Source organism: Chrysemys picta, chromosome 12 (assembly GCF_011386835.1).
Source record: "Chrysemys picta bellii isolate R12L10 chromosome 12, ASM1138683v2, whole genome shotgun sequence".
Taxonomy (NCBI): domain Eukaryota; kingdom Metazoa; phylum Chordata; order Testudines; family Emydidae; genus Chrysemys; species Chrysemys picta.
Window position 1 is genome coordinate 12,220,436 of NC_088802.1, and position 20,210 is coordinate 12,240,645.

A 20,210-nucleotide genomic window follows, 5' to 3' on the forward strand; every position below is an offset into this window, starting at 1 on the left:
CCAGTGCCTGGAGTCTCCTTCTGCCTCTCCTCCTGCAGGGGGTGAGCGACCTGGCAGAGAGGGGCAGCATCTGTCCAGCAAGCCCAGCGCCTCTAACTTGGTTCCTCCAGCCCCAGAGCTCTCTCCATTGCATGCTCCTCGGGCCCCCTGCAGAGTGGCCTCAAGGTGCCGGTGCCTGGAGTCTCCTTCTGCCTCCCCCACTGCAGGGGGAGAGCGACCTAGCAGAGAGGGGCAACATCTGTCCAGCAAGCCCAGCACCTCTTCCTTGGCTCCTCCAGCCACAGAGCACTCTCCATTGCATGCCCCTCGGGCTCCCAGCTGGGCGGCCTCAGCGCTGGGAAAACGCCAGCAGGGCTGGGTCCAGTGTGTATTCGAGCTCTTGGGGAGCTCTCACATCCCAGTGACTAGCGCCTTACCTACGGCAAGTACAGTAGTGCAATAGGAATGTGACGTGAAAAATATCATGTCACGTTGTGACACATTCACTCAAATCACGATTACGTGTGTGTACTGTGCTGCCCTATTGGCGCCATTCACGCTAATTTCCGTTTCGCGTCGGTGCCAGTGGTTATAGGGCTAAAATGCCGGGACAAAAACGAAAACGACTTTCGGGTGCTGCATACCGGCAACAAAGAGAGAAATGGCAAAAAGAAAAACTATCTCGTACTTCTAAAAAGTATTTTGAAAAAGTTGACAATCAAGGAGAAAGCTGTAAGCAACGCATTGAAGGTGATTATTCATCAACTGATGAAGACCGATCGAACCAAAGATTACCTTTATCCACTGATAAAGATGAACAACAATCTGACCAAAGATTATCTTCGCTAACTGATAAAGACGAACAATCACAATCCATCGAAAGATTTACTCCTTCAGCTGAAGAGTCCAGCAATGAAGAACTGTTATACAAATCTAAAACTGAAGAACAATTATTGGAAGGAGGAGAGACTGACATAGGATCGGATCCAAGTATATGGCCGACAATAATTACTGATACAATGCAAATTATTATTGTGAAAAAAGGTCCTTCAAAACTAGATCCTACATTTGAATAGCCACTTAATCAGTCGAATCGTCAATTTATGCCATCCAGTATGAAGAAAAAAAATGAAAAATGGGGAACAAATTAATAGATCGTGGTTAGTGTATTCACAGACCAAAGATGTAGTTTTTTGTTTTTGCTGCAAACTGTTCTGTAACTCGGACATTCTTCTGGCAACTGCAGGTTTTAATGACTGGTGAAATTTGCTTCAGCATTTGAAAGAACATGAAACATCAAAAAATCATTTACGCTCATTGACAAATTGGATTGAGCTGTCAAACAGATTAAGTACTGGTACAACAATCGATTCGGTACAGCAATGTCAACTAAATTCAGAAATTCTACGTTGGCAAGCGGTGTTGGAACGTTTACTGGCAATCATTAATTTCCTAGCCGAACAGTGCCTCGCATTCCGTGGATCCTCGGATATTTTATATGAGAATAACAATGGAAATTTATTTAAATTAGTTGAATTATTGTCAAAATTTGATAATGTTATGGCTGAGCATGTACAAAGAGTGAAAGATGGAGAGATTCACACCCATTATTTGGGTAAAAATACACAAAATGAGATAATAGAATTAATTTCTAATGGAGTGCATAATGAAATTTTATCAAATTTGAAACATGCCAAATATTACTCAATTATAGTTGACAGTACTCAAGAATTGAGCAAAACCGAGCAAATGTCAATAGTTTACGATTTCTGAAAATTGATGAAAATGCAGAAGTGAAATTTTGTGAACACTTTCTAGAATTTATACCAGTGAACGAAACTACTGGGAAAGCCCTCACAGATGTAATTCTACAAAGATTGGAACACTATGGAATACCTTTAGAAAATATGGGCGACCAAGGGTACGATAAAGGCTCAAACATGCAAGGACGACATGCAGGTGTACAGCAAAGAATATTGAATTTAAACGATCGAGCTTTTTTCATTCCTTGCCATGTGCATTCGCTCAATCTGGTTGTCAGTGATGCCGCCAAATCATCTAAAGATGCATTTCATATTTTACCACAGTGCAAGCAATTTACAACTTTTTTAGTGCTTCCACACACCGTTGGGCAGTCTTGAAGAAGCATCTTGAACAAAAACTCACACCTAAACCTCTGAGACAAACTAGATGGGAAAGAAGGATAGAAGCTATTAGACCACTCCGATATTCATCAGGAGAGATTTACGATGCATTATTCGAAATAAGCCAGGACTTGTCGTATGATCCTTCATTTCGACATGAAGCTGAAACATTGGCTCAGAAAATGATGCAGTTTCAATTTTCATGTTACTCGGTTATTTGGCAAAATATTCTAAATCAAATTAATTTGACCAGCAAAGTTATGCAGAACGTAACCATAGACATATCTGAGGCAAAGACGATTTTGAATAAAACGCTGGAATATTTTAAAAAATACCGTTCAGATGAAGGATTTGAAGAAACTGTCAAAGAAGCAACAACAATAGCAGAGGATCTTGATTTTGAACCAATGTTTGCACCTCAACAATTCATTCGTCCTCGGAAAAAAACAAGACAGTTTTGTTATGAGGCTCATGATGATCCTATTCTCGATCCAAACGAATGGTTTAAAGTTGAATGTTTCTATTGTATTTTGGATGTAGCTATAACTTCCATTGAAGAAAGATTTTGTCAGTTGCATGGTCATTGTGAAACTTTTGAATTTTTATACAATATTGGAAATATTAAAAATCAGTTTTCCAAAGAAGACCTCATGAAGCAGTGCCAAGACCTACATTTAGCGCTCAGTACTGATAACGCTGCTGACATGGATGCAGTAGAATTGTATGATGAATTAATAGCTTTATCTGAGCTAATAAGTCCTAAAACTTCTCCTCTAAAAGTATTAGAATTTATAGCAAGAAATGATTTTTTCACTCCAAACACTGCTATAGCATTACACATTCTTTTAACATTACCAGTATCAGTGGCTTCTGGTGAGCGCAGTTTCTCAAAACCGAAATTACTAAAAAATTATTTGAGGTCCACCATGTCTCAAAATCGTATGTCAGGACTGGCATTAATTTCAATTGAAAGTACTATTGCAAAAAATTAAGATTTCACTGACTTATTAAAAGACTGTGCAAGTATAAAAACCAGAAAAATTTAGTTCATATACATTCTTTTAATTTATGAGAAACTGGAAGACACTAACGTTTTTCATTACAGTGTATAGTTGAACTCAAATTGTTTGTAACTGTGTTTGGGTATGTCTTCACTACCCGCCGTATTGGCGGGTAGCAATCGATTTATCCGGGATCCATATATCGCGTTTCGTTAAGACGAGATATATCAATCCCCAAACGTGCTCACCATCGACTCCGGAACTCCAGCAGAGTGAGCGGCAGTAGCGCAGTCGTTGGGGGAGACACAGCCGTCAATCCCGCGCCATGTGGACCCCAGGTAATTCTATCCAAGATCCTTCGACTTCAGCTACGCTATTCGTGTAGCTGAAGTTGCGTATATTGGATCGACCTGCCCCCCCCATAGACCAGCCCTTTTTGTTAAAATTAAATGTTAAAATTACACTAGTAGGAAATTGTTTTATTTCACTAACTACAAATTCTCTGTTTTCATTTTTTAAAAATTTTAAACAGTCAAAACAAAACGGCAAAGTGCAAACATGTGTAAAAGCGAAAAAAAAGCAGGTGGGCAGCCAAATTTTTTTTTGCTTGGGGCAGCAAAACCCTAGAGCCGGCCCTGCCTGCAAATGTGCCGCCCCAAGCATCTGCTTGCTTTGCTGGTGCCTAGAGCCGGCCCTGACAGAAACCTTCTCAGTGCCCAGCATCCAAACACCTGTAACTCTGACCAAGTGGATTCTGGTGACTATTTCTACATGTGTGAAATATTAAATTCAGAGACATGAATGGAGAGGTCTCCCCATCAGGGCTGCCACATCCCTTTGCCTTGGGCTGAGGGGGGCTCTTTCCTGTCTCTGGATGAGGGAGAGGCTCTCCCATAAGTGCTCCCACCTCCTGCTCCCTTTGGCTTGGGATGGGAAGGTTTCTGTTGATGGCTTTTCCGGGTCTGTGGAGAGGCTGTCTCCTGTTCCACGTCTTCCACCGTTCTCTTTGGCCAGGATAGAGCAGCTGGTGGCTTTAACCATAGAAACTGTGTGCAGGAGCTTCCCCGACTCTGCTGCTGGGAACGTGGCAGCCCCACCAGCAGGGGCAGGGAGCTGCAGCAGGGGAGGAGGCAGAAAAACAGCCAGATAGACAGGAGTACTCAAGGGGACGGTCTGTGATGCCACGTTCAGGCTGTTATACTGATCGAGGGGTTCACATTTGATACCTGGTCATGAAATCTAAATACAGAACTCACAACCAGCATGGGGTTTGTGCCTTGGTTTGTAACTGTTTGCCCTGAGGTTGGTACTCACATTCGTGAGCTACTCTAGACAGTGTGATGGGAGGACTGAACTTGGCTGTCCCACATGCCAGCTGAGAGCTCTAACCACAGAGCGGGTAAAAGTTATAAGGTGGGTAACATCACGAAAACTTCCTCCTTCCCCACACACACAAATTGTGTGGAGCGAGGCAGGTGCCTACCTCAGTCCAGCAAGAAACGCCAGGTGCTGGGTTCCCATCTGTGGGTTCCTAAGCAGAGATAGATGTGCCTCTGCAGCCCTGATTTAGGCACCTGTCTGTGAGGGGGGGAAGGGCTCAGGACAGCCCTCCCCTTGTCAGCATCTCCCCTTGTCTAGCTTAGCTGGCTCCCTGCCTAGTGAGCTGTTTTTTCTGAATCGCACTATAAGGTGCCTGTGATGCCCATGCATTGTCTAGGGACTTTACACCCCTGACTCAGCTCTGAGGGTCACAGTGCTGCTGTTCCCGGGATTTTCTTGCTGTCTAAAAAATACTCACTGTGATGCTCAGCATTGCAACACTTGAGTCCCTTCATGGATTGCCCCTTGTGCAACCAGTCACCTCTCCGCAGAGCACAGCTGAGCAATTCCTGATTGACATGGCTGCATACAGTTCAGAGAAAGAGCAAAGGCTGGATCGTGACACAGCACAGTAAAACCCAAACTCTCCTCCTGGGCACGGTATTCCCTGTGGGGCTGGGGGGACACAACCAGGTTGGGAAGCAAATCCCATGACACTGCCCACAACAACTACAGCTGGAACATTAAAGTGGAAGAAACAGGAATTATTTTTAATGTTTTATTTACAGTAAGTAGGTGGAAAGCAGGAAAGTAAAAGCAGCAGAGAAGGAGCTTTAATAACCGCAGCGTATGGGAAGGAGATTCCTCAGCTACTGAGAACAGTTTTTTTTATGGCACTACAATAGCACCAATGCCTTGGAATCAATATCAGGAATTCATGAGTTATAGTCTCACTTTCAGTAACATGTAGTGAATCTCTCCACCCTGCTCATATCCCCTTTCCTTCCATACTGTCCTTTTCTATTCATTATTGTTCTAGCCCTCACTTCCCATCCCTGTTTATTTCCCTGTGTCTCTCCTCCCTGTCACAGATCATCCCCCTTAGCTGCTCTCTTCTTTCCCTGATTTTATCCCTTCCCCTCTTGCTGATCCCGGGCTGGGAGACCCCAATGAGATCGAAGGACACAGATCTGTACAAGGTTTCAGAGTGGTAGCCGTGTTAGTCTGTATCAGCAAAAACAACAAGGAGTCCTTGTGGCACCTTAGAGACTAACAGCTTATGCCCAAAAAATTTTTCGTGGGCTAAAACCACTTCATCAGATATGTGGAGTGGAAAATACAGTAGGAAGATATATCTATAACATTACATGAAAAGATGGGAGTTGTCTTACCCAGTGGGAGGCTGAGACAAATCAATTAAAGTGGGCTTTTATCAACAGGATGAAAAATCACTTTTGTAGTGGTAATGAGGGTGGCTCATTTCAAACAGTTAACAAGAAGGTGTGAGTCACAGTAGGGGCAAATTAGCATGGGGAAATTAGTTTTTTTTAGTTCTTGTAGTGAGCCATCCATTCCCAGTCTTTATTGAGGCCTAATTTGATGATGTCCAGTTTGCAAATTAATTCCAGTTCTGCAGTTGCTCATTGGAGTCTGTTTTTGAATTTTTTTGTTGAAGAATTGCCACTTTTGCTTAGAGACTGTCTGGTTTGGCCAATGTACATGGTAGATACGCAGCTGAATAAGCCCCTGGTGGAGTGGATGATGTGGTTAGGTCCTATGATGGTGTCCCTTGAATAGATATGTGGACAGAGTTGGCAACGGGTGTTTGTCTCTGTCTGAGGGAGTGGAGCAAATGCAGTCTACAGCCACTAGCTGTCACTTTCAGCCCCCAATTAAAACCTCTCCAGTGCATCGTCAAAGATCTACAGCCCATCCTGAAGGATGATCCCTCACTCTCACAGACCTTGGGAGACAGGCCAGTCCTCGCTTACAGACAGCCCCCCCAACCTGAAGCAAATACTCACCAGCAAGCACACACCACATGACAAAAAAACTAACTCAGGAACCTATCCCTGCAACAAACCCCATTGCCAACTCTGTCCACATATCTATTCTAGGGACACCATCATAGGACCTATCCACATCAGCTACTCCATCACGGGCTCATTCACCTGCACATCTACCAATGTGATATATGCCATCATATGCCAGCAATGCCCCTCTGCCATGCACACTGGACAAACCAGACAGTCTCTATGCAAAAGAATAAATGGACACAAATCAGACATCAAGAATTATAGCATTCAAAAACAAGTGGGAGAACACTTCCACCTATGTGGACACTCAGTAACAGACTTTAAAGGTCGAAATATATGTTCCATTCGATGCATCTGATGAAGTGGGCTTTAGCCCATGAAAGCTTATGCCCAAATACATTTGTTAGTCTCTAAGGTGCCACAAGTACTCCTTGTTGTTTTAGATCTGTACAAAACGCTGTTGCTGCTGCTGCTTCGCCACCACCTTCCCAAACCTGACTGATTCATACTGTGTCCTCACTATCACCTCACCTCTGCCTGTCCCCAGCCCGGCTGTAAGTTCTGCCCCCTGCCCCTCCTACAGCCCCAGGGGTTGTTCTCCCTCCCATCCCTGGGGCTGAAGAGAGGGAGCGGAAGGAGCTTCCAGGGATCATAGAGATGAGGAGCCAGGGGCTCGGTAGATGGGAGTCCTCCAAGGTCATAGAGACTGGGGCCCATGAGGCTAGAGAGGCTGATTTCCTGTTCCCCCCTCTGCTGTGTGTCTCAGGGACACAGGCTGAGCCGGGATCTCCACACCCAGAGCCAGGGTCGGATTCTCTCCCCAGGGACGGAGCCCGGCGGGAAAGTGAAGATCGGGGCCTCGTCACCAGCATCGATAAATGTCACCTGCCCCCGGTCACAGTCCAGACAAACCCGGATCCTGCTGGGGACCCGGCTCAGGGGCAGGGGGGTCACCGGGGAGGTGAGAGCCTGGAATTGATCCAGCCACCACTCCATAGCCCAGATCCCCACTTCAGGACTACGGCGGATCTCTCCCTTCCTCCTCACAGACTCTTTGGCCACTCCCACAGCCCAGCCTCCCCCATCCCCCACCTCCACCTCCCACCAATGTCTCCCCGAAGTGAATCCATCACAGCCCAGCACACAGAGCACAGTGTTAAATCTCTCAGGGTTGCTGGGCAGTTGCTGCCGTGTGTCTCCCCAGCTCACACTTTTCCCATCCTCAGACAGGACGAGTTGGGGATGAGCCGTGTCTGGATCCAGAGTCACATTCACTGGGGAGAGAGAATCAGAGTGTTAGAGGCAGAGCTTGGCCCCGGGGAAGGCTGGGACCATTTCTCACACTCCCCAGCAGCCCTGTTCTGGCTGGGACAGGCCTGGATCCCAGGGAGCTGCCTCTGGTAGACTGAGCAGAGATGTCACTGCAGCTCCTCAGTCTTTGTAATGGGTCCCACTTCATTAGTTTCTCATTTATCACAGTATCAGAGGGGTAGCCGTGTTAGTCTGGATCTGTAAAAGCAGCAGAGTGTCCTGTGGCACCTTATAGACTAACAGATGTATTGGAGCATGAGCTTTCATGGGTGAATACCCACATGCAGCCAAAGAAGTGGGTATTCTCCCACGAAAGCTCATGCTCCAATACGTCTGTCAGTCTATAAGGTGCCACAGGACTCTCTGCTTCATTTATCACAGAGGCCTCAGCAGCTCCCAGATCCTGCTCCTGGTGCTGCCCCATTCATAGTGGCAGAGACACAGCCAAGAAGGTGCTAGAAGCTTTTATCGAGGAGGGAGCAGAAGAGGCAGGCAGATACCAGCTTTAACCTCCCCCCCACGAGGAAAGCTCCCTCCCCTAATGCAGCCTCCACTCCCAGGCCAGGGAAGAGAGAGGAAGGTGCAGCATTGGGGAAGAGCTGCTTAAGACCAGAGAGCGGGAGGTTGCATTGGGTGGGGTAGCCCCATCCCCAGCCCAGAGAGAAGGGAGGAGCTGCCGGCATCACAGGAAGAGCATCTCCCCTATCCAGGAAGCAGGGAGCAGCTCCAATGGAAGAGTCCAGCCCTGCCCAAAGGAAACGCAGGATGTTGGAGAAGAGTGAAGAGGAGACTCCCGGCACCGGGTGAAGCAGAGGGATGTGGCACAGAGCTCTGTTCGGGTGCAACTCAGTTAAGAGTAACAGAGGGTCCTGTGGCACCTTTAAGACTAACAGAAGTATTGGAGCATAAGCTTTCGTGGTTGAATGCCCACTTCTGTTAGTCTTAAAGGTGCCACAGGACCCTCTGTTGCTTTTTACAGATTCAAACTAACACGGCTACCCCTCTGATCAGTTAAGAGTGTTTCTGTTCATCAGAATGGGCATGAACTGAGCACTAAGGGTGGTGTCAGGGCTGTTTGTGTGGCCCCGCCCCCTCCGTGGCCCTGCCCCCTGGCCAGGCTGGGAGACTTGCCCACTATGAAGACCCCCTGACACTCCACTTGCCTTGGACATAGGTCTGGGGTTCTGAGAGCAGTCCCTGGCCCATGTCCCCGCTCCCTGAGGTGCGCCAGGGCTCCCTAGTGCAGTCTGGGCTCCCTGGGTGGTGTCCCGGTTCTGGCTTCTGACCTGGCCAGGGGGCAGGGCCTCAGGGAAAGAGGAGCAGGGGTGGAGCCACTGAGGGAGGCCAGCACCAGGGAGAGGTTGGTGCCACGGGCACAGGCTGCACTACACAGAGAGGAGATGATCAGCTTCCCTGCCCAAAGAGCACAGACACTACCTGCGATGCTCCACACCTGCCCAAGACTTGCAGTTTGTGGGGCAACATGGCCCTCTCCCCCCAAACTATGCCCATGTTGAAAAGTGTCCTAGTCATCCCACTTTTAAAAGTGGGGGGGAGGGGGGGAAACATTGGCCCTTGGATCTCCTTACCATTTAATGTGTTATTTTTAGGACTATGAGTGTCATGGTCGCTGTCAGTTTGGTTGGTAACTTTAGTTACAATCTCATGAAGATGTTTTCACTAGAATTTTCTCATAATTTAAAGACAATCTTCACCTGCAATCTCACCCTGTCTGTGTGCTCCAAATGATTCACCCCTTTTTCTCTCCAATTCAGAGGGCAGAGTGTCTGGAGGGAAAAAGGAGAAGAGAGGTGAGATTTCAGACTTTCATATTTATAACAGCGTCCCCACTCTGAAACTGTTTTATAATTATGACAGAGGCACAGAAACACACTCATTTATTTAATATAAAGAGATCTGAAACCGTCTCTTTCTTCTCTGATTTGTACATCTCCCAGCACTAGAGCCAGCATCCTTGCAGCCTCACAACCATCCCAGGACAGACACTCTCTCTGTTTTTGTGTCCCCGCCCCCTACATGGCCCTGACTGAGGCCCTGTCTCCTGGCCAGGCTGGGAGACTTGCCCGCTATAGAGAGCCCCTGACACTCCACCTGCCCTGGACATGGGTCCATGGGCCTCTGGGAGCAGCCACCGGCCCATGTCCCCGCTCCCCAGGGTGGACCACCCTGCACCGGTGGAGGGTCTAGGTCTCCCCAGTGCAGTCCCTGGATGGCAGCCCGGTTCTGGCTTCTGGCCTGGCCAGGGCCTCAGGGAAAGAGCAGCAGGGGTGGGGCCACTGAGAGAGGCCAGCACCAGGGAGAGGTTGGTGCCACGGGGCAGGGGCTGTGCTACATACAAAGGAGCTGATCAGCTGCCCTACCCAAAGCACAGACACTGCCCGCGATGCTCCACGCTTGCCCAAGGCTTGCAGTGTGGGGGAGCAATGTGGTCCTCTTCCCCCAAACTATGCCCATGCTGAAAAGTGTCCTGGTCATCCCACTTTTAAAAGGGTATATGTGGGAGGGGGGACATTGTTCCCTTGATCTTCTTACCGTTTAATGTGTTATTTTTAGGCTGTGTGTGTCATGGTCACTGTCAGTTTGGTTGGTAACTTTAGCTACAATCTCATGAAGATGTTTTCACTAGAATTTTCTCATAATTTAAAGGCAATCTTCACCTGCAAACTCACCCTGTCTGTGTGCTCCAAATGATTCTCCCCTTTTTCTCTCCAATTCAGAGGGCAGAGTGTCTGGAGGGAAAAAGGAGAAGAGAGGTGAGATTTCAGACTTTCATATTTATAACAGCGTCCCCACTCTGAAACTGTTTTATAATTATGACAGAGAGGCCCAGAGACACACTCAGTATTTAATATAAAAAGGTCTGAAACCCATTCCCCCTCTCAATCAGGCATATCTCAGCAATGGAGCCAGCAGCATTGCAGCTTCACAACCATCCCAGGACAATCTGTAAGTGAGATTTACTTTTCCCTCACCATCCCCTCCCACCCTTCAGACTCAGGTTGGTTTGTCTCGTTCACTTACTGCCTTTTGTCATAACCTAGACCCAGTTCGTACAAAGACTTTGGCATAAAAGTAACTTTACCCACTTTGGTCCCTTAGACACTAACGGGATGTTGAGAGTTTCCTAAATCGTGGCTCTAACTGTGAGCTGTTTGGTCTGTTTACTCAGCGTCTCTACAGAGAGAAGCACGATGGGGCCTTGTCCTCCATAGGCAGAAATAGAAATAATAGTAAAACCATTTTATCAAGGTGGAAATTGAGGTGGGGGGAAGGTTGGCTCAATGAGTCCGATTCCCCCCTGTACCGGTGAAAGGAGAGAGGGGAGGGGCCATTTGTGACTCTGCTGTTCAGTGGCTGCAGGGGCCGGTGCAGACCTTGGCACAGGCTGAGGAAGTTCTGAAGCCAGCCAGAGTTACATCCCTATGAAATGGCCCCCGTGTGTTTTGGCCACTGTGCAGAGTGTCTAAGGCCCAGCTTTACACGGCCCATGTCCCTCTATCCCTCGTCCACCCCCTCCCTCTTCCACGGGCCCTCACCACCCCCACCCCATTCCCAGCCCTCTCAGGAACATGCCTTGTGCCTGCAGCTGCTGGGGAGGAGGCACGCAAGGCTCCTGTGCTGGAGGGATCCCTAATCATGGGGGAGGGGCTTTCTCCTTCCCTACAGCCCATTTGGCCCAGACTAGCTGCAAATGGGACCAGAGCACAGTGATAGGCTGGATCCGCCTTTGAGAAATGTGCCCCATGGCTGGTGATGGGGCAGTAGATGGGGAGGGCTCTGAGCTATAGAGAGTTCTTTGCCACGTGTCTGGCTGTTGGGTCTTGCCAAAATGCTCGGTATCCAACTGACCACCATATTTGGGATGGGGAAGTAATTTCCCCCCAAGTCAGATTGACAGAGAGCCTGGGGCTTTTTTCCCTGCCTTCCTCTGCAGCGTAGGGCACAGGTCAGTTGCTTTTAAACTAGAGTCAATGGTGGATTCTCAGTAACTTGTGTAGCGGGGCAGTTACCCTGTTCCTGGGATAAAAGGAGGTAAAAGGTGAAAAGCAGCTGAGGTCGGCTGATTAGGGAGGCAGCCACAGCTGGGGCCACACCCAATTAGGCCACAGCTGGCCCTGATAAAAGGGCTGGAAGGTAGGCAGGCAAGAGTCTTACTGCAGGGCTGCCTGGGAGCACAGAGTACCTTACACAAGGCAGCGCTGGGGCGGGGAGGGGCAGGGCAGGGCAGGGCAGGGCAGGGCAGGGCAGGCAGAGAAGGGGAGTTCTGGCCTGGCAAGTCCCCAGGCTGCTGCCTTCTGAAGAGTCAGGGATGGTACTAAGGCTGCAGGGAGGCAGCTGGGGCTAGAAAGGCAGCAAGTCCAACCCCCTTGCCAATGATGAGTGGACATTGTGGACTGCAGGCTGCCCCAGAGAAAGGGGACTAGATGATGACTGGCACTAGCTACTGAGGCAAGCTGCGTCTAGAGGGTTGGGGTTCCCCTGGAGGGGAGACCCAGAGTGTGGGGGTACTGCTGTGGGCAGAACCCCAAGGTACGGGGCACTTGGGTTCAGGAGGGACATGGGGGGCCTGAGGCAGGAGAAACACTGGCCAGCAGTGGGCGCTCTGGAGCTGGAGAGCTAATTCCTGGACTGACCAGCAGGACGCACCTCGCCAGTGAGTGCTCAACCTGTTACACTTGAAGTTTTAAAATCATGATTTAAGGACTTCAGTAACTTCGTCAGAGGTTGGGGTCAATTGCAGGAGTGGGTGAGATTCTGTGGCCTGAAATGTGCAGGAGGTCAGACTGGATGATCATGATGGTCCCTTCTGGCCTTAAAGTCTTTGAGTCATTTCTTAATTTAACAGCCTCATCCAAGTATGAACCAACTGATCAGCACCATTCTCTTCTCAGAGGCTCATCCCAATTTCCATCCCTAGATCCCTTCTAGGTACCTTTGAACTTCCCCAGAATCTCCAATAGCGCAATAGTTTTCTGGGAGAAACCACTGACTCTCTCTTCCAGTTTTGGAGAAATCTCCTCTGGCTGCTGGAACTTCCCCGTCTCACACCTGCAGAGAAACAATTTCACGGGATTATATTTCACTGTGTGACTCATTATAAATTCTGGTTAGGGAGTCACTGCTCTAATGGGCCTGGAGTTAGAATTCCTCAACTTCTCCCAGCCTCAGAGCAGCTGCAACACAGCCCATGGCCATGCAACCTTCCCTTCAAAGGTCATTAATATTCTTCAACTCTGGTCTGGAGAGATCAGCTCTGGGGACAAAACGGGAATTGAGTCTCCATGGCCAATTCACTCCTTGCCCTCCATGCTCTGAGGAACAGGAGGTTCCCAGGTGAAGAGCTGTAGAAATCTGCCTCTAGGAACTAGACTGAGACACCAACTACCCCCTCCCCAGTTCATTCCACACAGGTCTTCAAACAGTCCTCAGATGGGGAAAGACTCTTGAAAACTGCTGCCCTGGGCTGAATAGTGACCATTGCCCCAGCAGTGACAGGCCTATAGTCTATCAATCCTGAGGCAGTCTGTCCCCCAGGGATGTGAGATCTCTACAAAATACTTGAGGTTAGTCTTTCCCACTGAATGGAGAATTCCAGAGTCTTCTGTACAAGAGTAAGCACCCCAGGATGAAGTTGATCAGAGAGATTTGTATCCAACATGTGATCTTCCCACACATTTTCCTGTAGAGCCCTGGGGAGATGTGGTGCTACCCTCATCATCAAGCTCTTTCCCAGCATTGTGGAGTGTGTGGGAGCCACATACCTGCTCAAGGTGCTTCTGACATCCTAGAGGAGAGAGAGACAAAAGAATTTCAGTCCCCTCTAACACACACACAGGGGATTCCAGGGAAGAGACCCTGCCCTGGCCCCAGGGCCATTGATTCCCTGAGCTAATGGGGCTTTTCCATCTTTCATACCTCTGTGACTCTGCTAAGAATAATACTCACTCAGATGTCAGCAATGCACACGCCGAGTTACACTGAGATCTCCAACTGCTGGACTCCAGTGCTTATGATTCAGCAGCCCACTCCTCCCTGTGTGGGGGTCTGGCATGTTTCTAATGATGAGTGCTGGTTTCCAATTGCCCCTGGGAGTGCTCAACCCCATGCCCCACCCCACCGCACCCCTTCCCTATGCCACACCGCAGCCCAACTCTTCCCGCTCCCACTCAACCCCCACCCTGTCTCTTCTTTGCCTCCTCTTGTGAGCTGCCATAAATATAAAGGAAAGAGTAACATAAAATACCTCCTTGCAGCTGTACTGAATCGCTTTATCTGTAAGGGCTCAAATAACTTGGTTGGCTCCTGACCAGAAGGACCAATAAGGAAAGCAGATACTTTCAAATGTGATGGGTTGGGGAGGTTTTGTTTGGGCTCTGTTTGTTTGTTCCTCTCCCGACGGAGAGATAGACCAAGCAGGTACAACATCTCCTGAAAATCTACCTGAAATGATCCATCTAAGATTACAAAAATTCTAACTAAGGCAAGGAAATACGTTAGGTTATTTTTTGTTTTAGCTTGTGAATTTTCCCTATGCTAAGAGGTAGTTTTATTCCTGTTTTTGTAACTGTGAAGCTGAGTCCAGAGGGGAGTCCTCTGTGTTTTAAATCTTTTTATTACCCTATAAAGTTACCTTCTATCCTGATTTTGCAGGTGTGATTCTTGTACTTTTTTTCTTTATAATAAAGTTCTTCTTTTAAGACCCTGATTGATTTTAGTGTCCTAAAGATAGGGGTCTGGTCTGTACTTACATTAAAGGCAATTGGTTGGTATATTATTCTCAAGCCTCCCCAGGAAAGGGGGTGAAGGGGCTTGGGGGGATATTTGGGGGGAATAGGGATTCCAAGTGACCCATCCCTCAATTTGTGTTTAAATCACTTGGTGGTGGCAGCAATACCAGTCCAAGGACAAGGAAAGGAATTTGTGCCTTGGGGAAGTTTTTAACCTAAGCTGGTGGGATATAAGATTGGGGGTCTTTCATGTGGGTCCCCATATCTGAACCCCAGAGTTCAAAATGGGGAGGGAGTCTTAACATGAGCACACTCCCTTCCCGCTCCTCTCCCTCCCTCCCAGTATCTCCTGCACACAGGGGAACAGCTGATTGCAGCAGGCAGATGGTGCTGGAAGAAGGGAGAGGAGTTGATCGGCAGGCTGATGGTGGGTGGCACTGAGGGGGAGAGCTGGCTGTCCTGGAGCACCCACCTATGTTTCTCATTCAGTCTCACCTGCAGGAATTCACTTGCTGGCTTCTGACACTTCCCCTCCATCTCACTGATCAGCTCACTGAGATGGGAAATCTGCTCGGAGAGTTGACTGACATTTTCATTCTGGATCCTCACAATCTCCTTGTCCAGCTTCTCCAGCTGGGCCAGCAGGAGTTGCTCTTGTTCCTCCAGGAACTCCTGCAGTTGCTGAAATTCAGACACAATCTTCTGCCTCTCGGTTTGTGTTTGTTTCTGTATGAAAATAGGGCAAGGGCTGGTCAGGAACATGGATGGAGCCCGGGGTCCTTTCATGGAAACCTGAGTGTGGTTTCTGACATTTGACTCTACCCTGTGTGTACTAGGCAGGAGATTCTCTCATACCTTCCCCTTTGGCCCCAGTAGCCCTCTGAAAGGGATATTTCCATGTCGGTCATGGTCAGCATATTCTGTTATTTATGGTCTCTGGAAATTCATGCCCAGAGCAGCAGGAGGCAGGACTCAGCACTACACTGACAGAGACACCAGGGGAGTTAAAAGAAACAAATGTTTTAAAAATGCACAAAATGTCTAGACACAGTGGACAGCACTTCACGGGGACATTCAGTTCACTTGGGGAGGATTTTTGAGCAAGCCACAAGGGCTAGACTCACCAATTGAAAGAGAAGCTTAGGGCTTGTCTTCACATGAATCAAACTCAGCAATCCAGTGGAGAAACACACATATAACCCCATGTTCACCAAGGCCACACAGGAGTCTGCCTCCAAACAGACCTTTCACTGCCAGTCCCTTCTGGTTCATAACAACAGGCACCTACCAGATACTCCTGACTATTCCCCTCTCCAGTCACTTTCAATCCCAGCAGCTTTTCTCTCTCTTCCCTCAGAGTCTTCAAATGGGCCTGGATTCTTTCCTGGAGAAACAGAAATTATTTGCAAGGTTTCATCTGGATAGTTGAGAGGTGCTTGAAAGTGGGTGTTTTTCCACCCAAAACCCAAGATGACTATGGTTCTAATCACTTTGTGACATCAGGACCACCAAGGAGATGAAACCTTATTAATGGAGACTGGGAGCGTGTCACAGTCAGACTCATTACCAATTCCGGTTCAGTGTTTTTAGTAATTAGAGATTTCAATTATAAGCAAGCTTTACTGGTATTTGTGAACTGATTAGTGGTACAGCGCATAAGAGGGCACCAAAGTCACATGGGGGTGAATCAATAACCATGTTTTGTAGGAGGTTTAACAAACAAAGTGATACAAATCCCAGAAGCCACCAGGGTTTCAATATGGGCTGGGATTTCAGCCCTGAAGCCCCCAGGGACTGCACTGGTTGGGCAGAGCTAGTCTAAGCACCAGGGCAAACCCCATGAGATGCCGAGAGGCCATACGTCTGGTTTGAAACTGCGCAGTTCCAGTGTTGTGGAGCACTATCCCTGTCCGGTAGGGACCCAGCACTGGACGTCGCTTTGTCTGCTGCAAAAGGGAGAGGAGGAGACTGAGGATGCAGGAGAACACCGGTGGGCATGGCACCTTCATACAGAATGATGCAGGTGGGTGGCACACTGAAAAAAGCAGTGGTGGGCCCACACAGGGTGACTGATCCTGGTGAGGACGGGCCCATGCAGGCAGGCGTGGGCATTTCCGATGTTCTGGGGATGCCTCAGTGACCACCCTAATTAGATATGATGCAGATTTGTATAAAGAACGGGTTGGGGTTTGCCCCAGTGTTGTCCTAAACCCTTTCCATGGTAATGCCCCCTGGGCAGATGCCCCACGGTTCCATTCCCTGGTAAAGATCCCAGAAGCAGTGCATTCTGGGAGATTTCAAAAGGCTGCCTGGTGGGACTAATGGAACCACTTTGGCTGGTCCTTGCCCACGTACACAACAGAACAGGTCAAACTGGCACCGGTCAGCTCCAGCCTGTGGTTGGTTTTGCTACAACCCAGTCTAATCCCAGTGGTACTTGGCATGGACCTGAGCCGTCTGGAGTCCTTTTGTGTGCGTACTGAAGGTGCTCAGGGTCCCACACACTGTTTAGCCCAGTGATCTCCTCTACTGCAGGCTGGCAGCATCTGAGTTTAATCCCTCATGGAGCGACACGGGAGTTCAGAATCCCAGTGAGAAACCACCTCTCCCTGCTGGGCCTGGGACCTTTATCAAGGGATCTCTCCCGCCTAACGTACACACTTCATCACTGGGTGGGACTGATGCTCAGCTGTCAGCATGGCAAAGTGGTTCGGGTCTTGGACTGGGTCTGAGGAGATCTGGGTTCTGTGCTAAGCTCTGTCACTGACATGCTGGGTAACTATGGGCAACTCGCTGCCCTGTTTTATGCCTCAGTTTCACTTCCCATCTTTTATCTAGCTAGACCAGTGGTCACCTACCAGTCGATTGCGATCTACTAGTCGATCCTGGAGAGTCTCCCAGTTGATCGCGATCTCCGGCGGCGCAGCAGGATTGCCCGCTCATGCTAAGGCAGGCTCCCTGCCTGCCCCAGCCGTACAGCACTCCCAGAAGTGGCCAGCCTGGGGTGAGGGCAGGGTTCTCATCACGTGGCTCCTGCCTGCAAGCACCACCCCCGCAGCTCCCATTGGCCGGAAATGGGGAACTGTGACCAATGGGAGCTGCAGGAGTGGTTACTGCAGAATGGGGCAGTGCGCAGAGCCACATGCCCACCACAGGGGCACATTGGCCCCTTCCAGGAGTGGCGTAGGGTTGGGACAGTCAGGGAGCCTGTCTTAGCACTACTGCACTGCTGCCCGTGACCCGTCCGAGGTAAGTCAGTGCCACCCAGCTGGAGCCAGCATCCCATACCCCCTCCTCCACCCTAACCCGCTGTCCCAGCCCTGACCCTCCTCCCAGAGCCAGCACCCTGTACCCTTTTCTGCACCCCAACACTCTGCCCCGGCCCGGAGCCCCCTCCTGCACCCCAACCCCCTGCCCCAGGCTCAGCCCAGAGCTCCCTCCCAGACTGCAAACTCCTCGGCCCCAGCCCAGAGCCCACACCCACACCTGAATCCCAACCTCCTGCCCCAGACTGGTGAAAGTGAGTGAGGGTGGGGGAGAGCAAGCAATGGAGGGGGGTATGGAGTGAGCGGGGCTTCTGGGGGGGTGTAGATCCTGCTTTCAAGATTTGATATTTTGCCTCTGTTGCCACTCTGCCAGATCATTAATTTTCTTAAAGCATCTCCCTTACAATGAAGACTTTACAGAGCTGAGTGATCAGTCACACCCGTGACAGGCAACTTTCAGTGAAATTAGCCTGTAATTAAAACCCAAAAGTTAACCCATTACATTTGACAGCAATTCCCTACCTTGTACTCCTGGGCAGCTTCCTCTATGGGAACCACCGTGTGAGTGCGGTGAGCCTGGGATCTGTCACACACCACACAGATGGGGGTTTGATCCTCTTCACAGAACAGTTTCAGAGCCTCCTGGTGTCTCTCACACACCCCGTCCCCTCCTGCTCTTTTTGCTGCTTGTAAACTCAGCTGCTTGGCGATTTCTACGACATTTGCCAGCTGCCTGTTGGGCCTGAGGTTTCTCTGTTGCACAGTTTCTCTGCACTGAGGGCAGGAGGCGGCTGTATCGGATCCCTCCCAGCACTGGCTGATGCAGGCTCGGCAGAAATTGTGCCCACACTCCAGAGTGACAGGTTCTGTGAAATACTCCAGACAGACGGGACATGTCGCTTCCTCCTGGAGACTTTCCACGGGGTTCTCTGCAGCCATGGCTCCCTCTGGGCAGTGGATCAGGGTTAGTTTCAATTTCCTGAATTCACACTATGCCCCGCCTGCAGCAGCAAGGGGGTGTTTCCTTTCCTGAAACTGACTCCTGTTGTTTGCTGAGCAGGAAGGACCCAACCAATTTCACCCCTGGAGGCTTTAGTGAAAACATGTACAGTCACACCTGTGACAGGTAACTTTCAGTGAAATTAGCCTGTAATTAAAACCCAAAGGAGCTCCTTGCCTGCAATCAGCCCCTGTGCTGGTGTGGAGGGTCACTGAGGCATCCTCCTGTGAGGATGAGCCTGCAGGAGTTGTGTGTTTAAGGCAGAATAGTCAGGCTTGGCAGAATTTTTTTTATAATATATAATTTTGACAATGTTTATTTTAAGCAATTTTTATATTTATTGATTTAAACTTTCACAGTTGCAGAAAAATCTGGGTTTTAAGCATTTCATTCCAATTAAAATTTTGTGGGAAATTATGGGGGATCAGCCAATACTTTGGTCAGACCAGAACTGCACCGCTACCTCGATATAACGCCACCGGCTATAACACGAATTTGGATATAACGTGGTAAAGCAGTGCTCTGGGGGGACGGGGCTGCACACTCCAGTGGATCGAAGCAAGTTCAATATAACACGGTATCACCTATACCGCGGTAAGATTTTTTGGCTCCCAAGGACAACGTTATATCGGGGTAGAAGTGTATTTAATGACACTAGACACTGATATTCAAAAAGTTGAAGCTTTGGAACTGTTAAAATTGTTTGTGAGCAGGTAAATCTCCTCCCTCCCCCAGCAGCTCCCCCAGGGCAATAACCCAATGCCTCCCCCACCACCAGGGGCGGCTCTAGGCACCAACTAAACAAGCAGGTGCCTAGGGTGGCAAAATGTATGGGGTGGCAAAACACTGGGGCCCCACCTCAAGCAGCATCCTGGGCTGGATCCTGACCGCCCCGGGGGGGCGGTAATGAGCCTGTTCTGCCGCAGGGTGCGGCGAGGCAGGGAGCCGACTAAGTGGGGAGCGTGTCCCCACTGCTCTCCCGTGGGCAGCAATCAACCCCCCAGGCGGGAGCCGGTAGCACAGCCCTGCCCCGGCTGCAGAGGACAGACATCTCCTCCTCAGCTCATCCCCGCCCCTGCAAGCCGAGGAGCGGCCCGTCCTCTGCAGCCGGGGCAGGGCCGCGCTACCGGCTCCTGCCTGAGGGAGATGTGGCCGCTGCCCGTGGGAGAGTGGCACGAACAAGCGGAGGAGCGGCCCATCCTCTGCAGCCGGGGAAGGGCCGCGCTATGAGCTCCGCCTGGGGGGTGGCCGCTGACAGCAGGAGAGCAGTGGCAGGGCCGGCTTTAGGCCGATTCAGCCGATTCGGCTGAATTGGGCCCCGCGCCAAGAGGGCCCCGCGCTGCAGCTGTTCACCCCGCCCACTTCCCCCTCTTCCCCAGCCCTGCACGCCCCGCCCCCTCCCCT

At 49.7% G+C, this 20,210-nt stretch overlaps 1 protein-coding gene across 1 annotated transcript; it reads right to left on the reverse strand.

The window, feature by feature from the left end:
• Positions 1–6,194: 6,194 nt before the first annotated feature.
• On the reverse strand, positions 6,195–18,818 carry LOC135974978 (zinc finger protein RFP-like). Its single transcript, XM_065564694.1, has 7 exons — positions 18,329–18,818; positions 15,829–15,924; positions 15,036–15,266; positions 13,575–13,597; positions 12,746–12,861; positions 10,482–10,541; positions 6,195–7,754 (listed from the first exon to the last, which is right to left on the reverse strand). The coding sequence occupies exons 1-7, from the start codon at positions 18,743–18,745 to the stop codon at positions 7,243–7,245; spliced, it is 1,455 nt and encodes a 484-aa protein (XP_065420766.1). The 5' UTR covers positions 18,746–18,818; the 3' UTR covers positions 6,195–7,242.
• Positions 18,819–20,210: the final 1,392 nt, after the last annotated feature.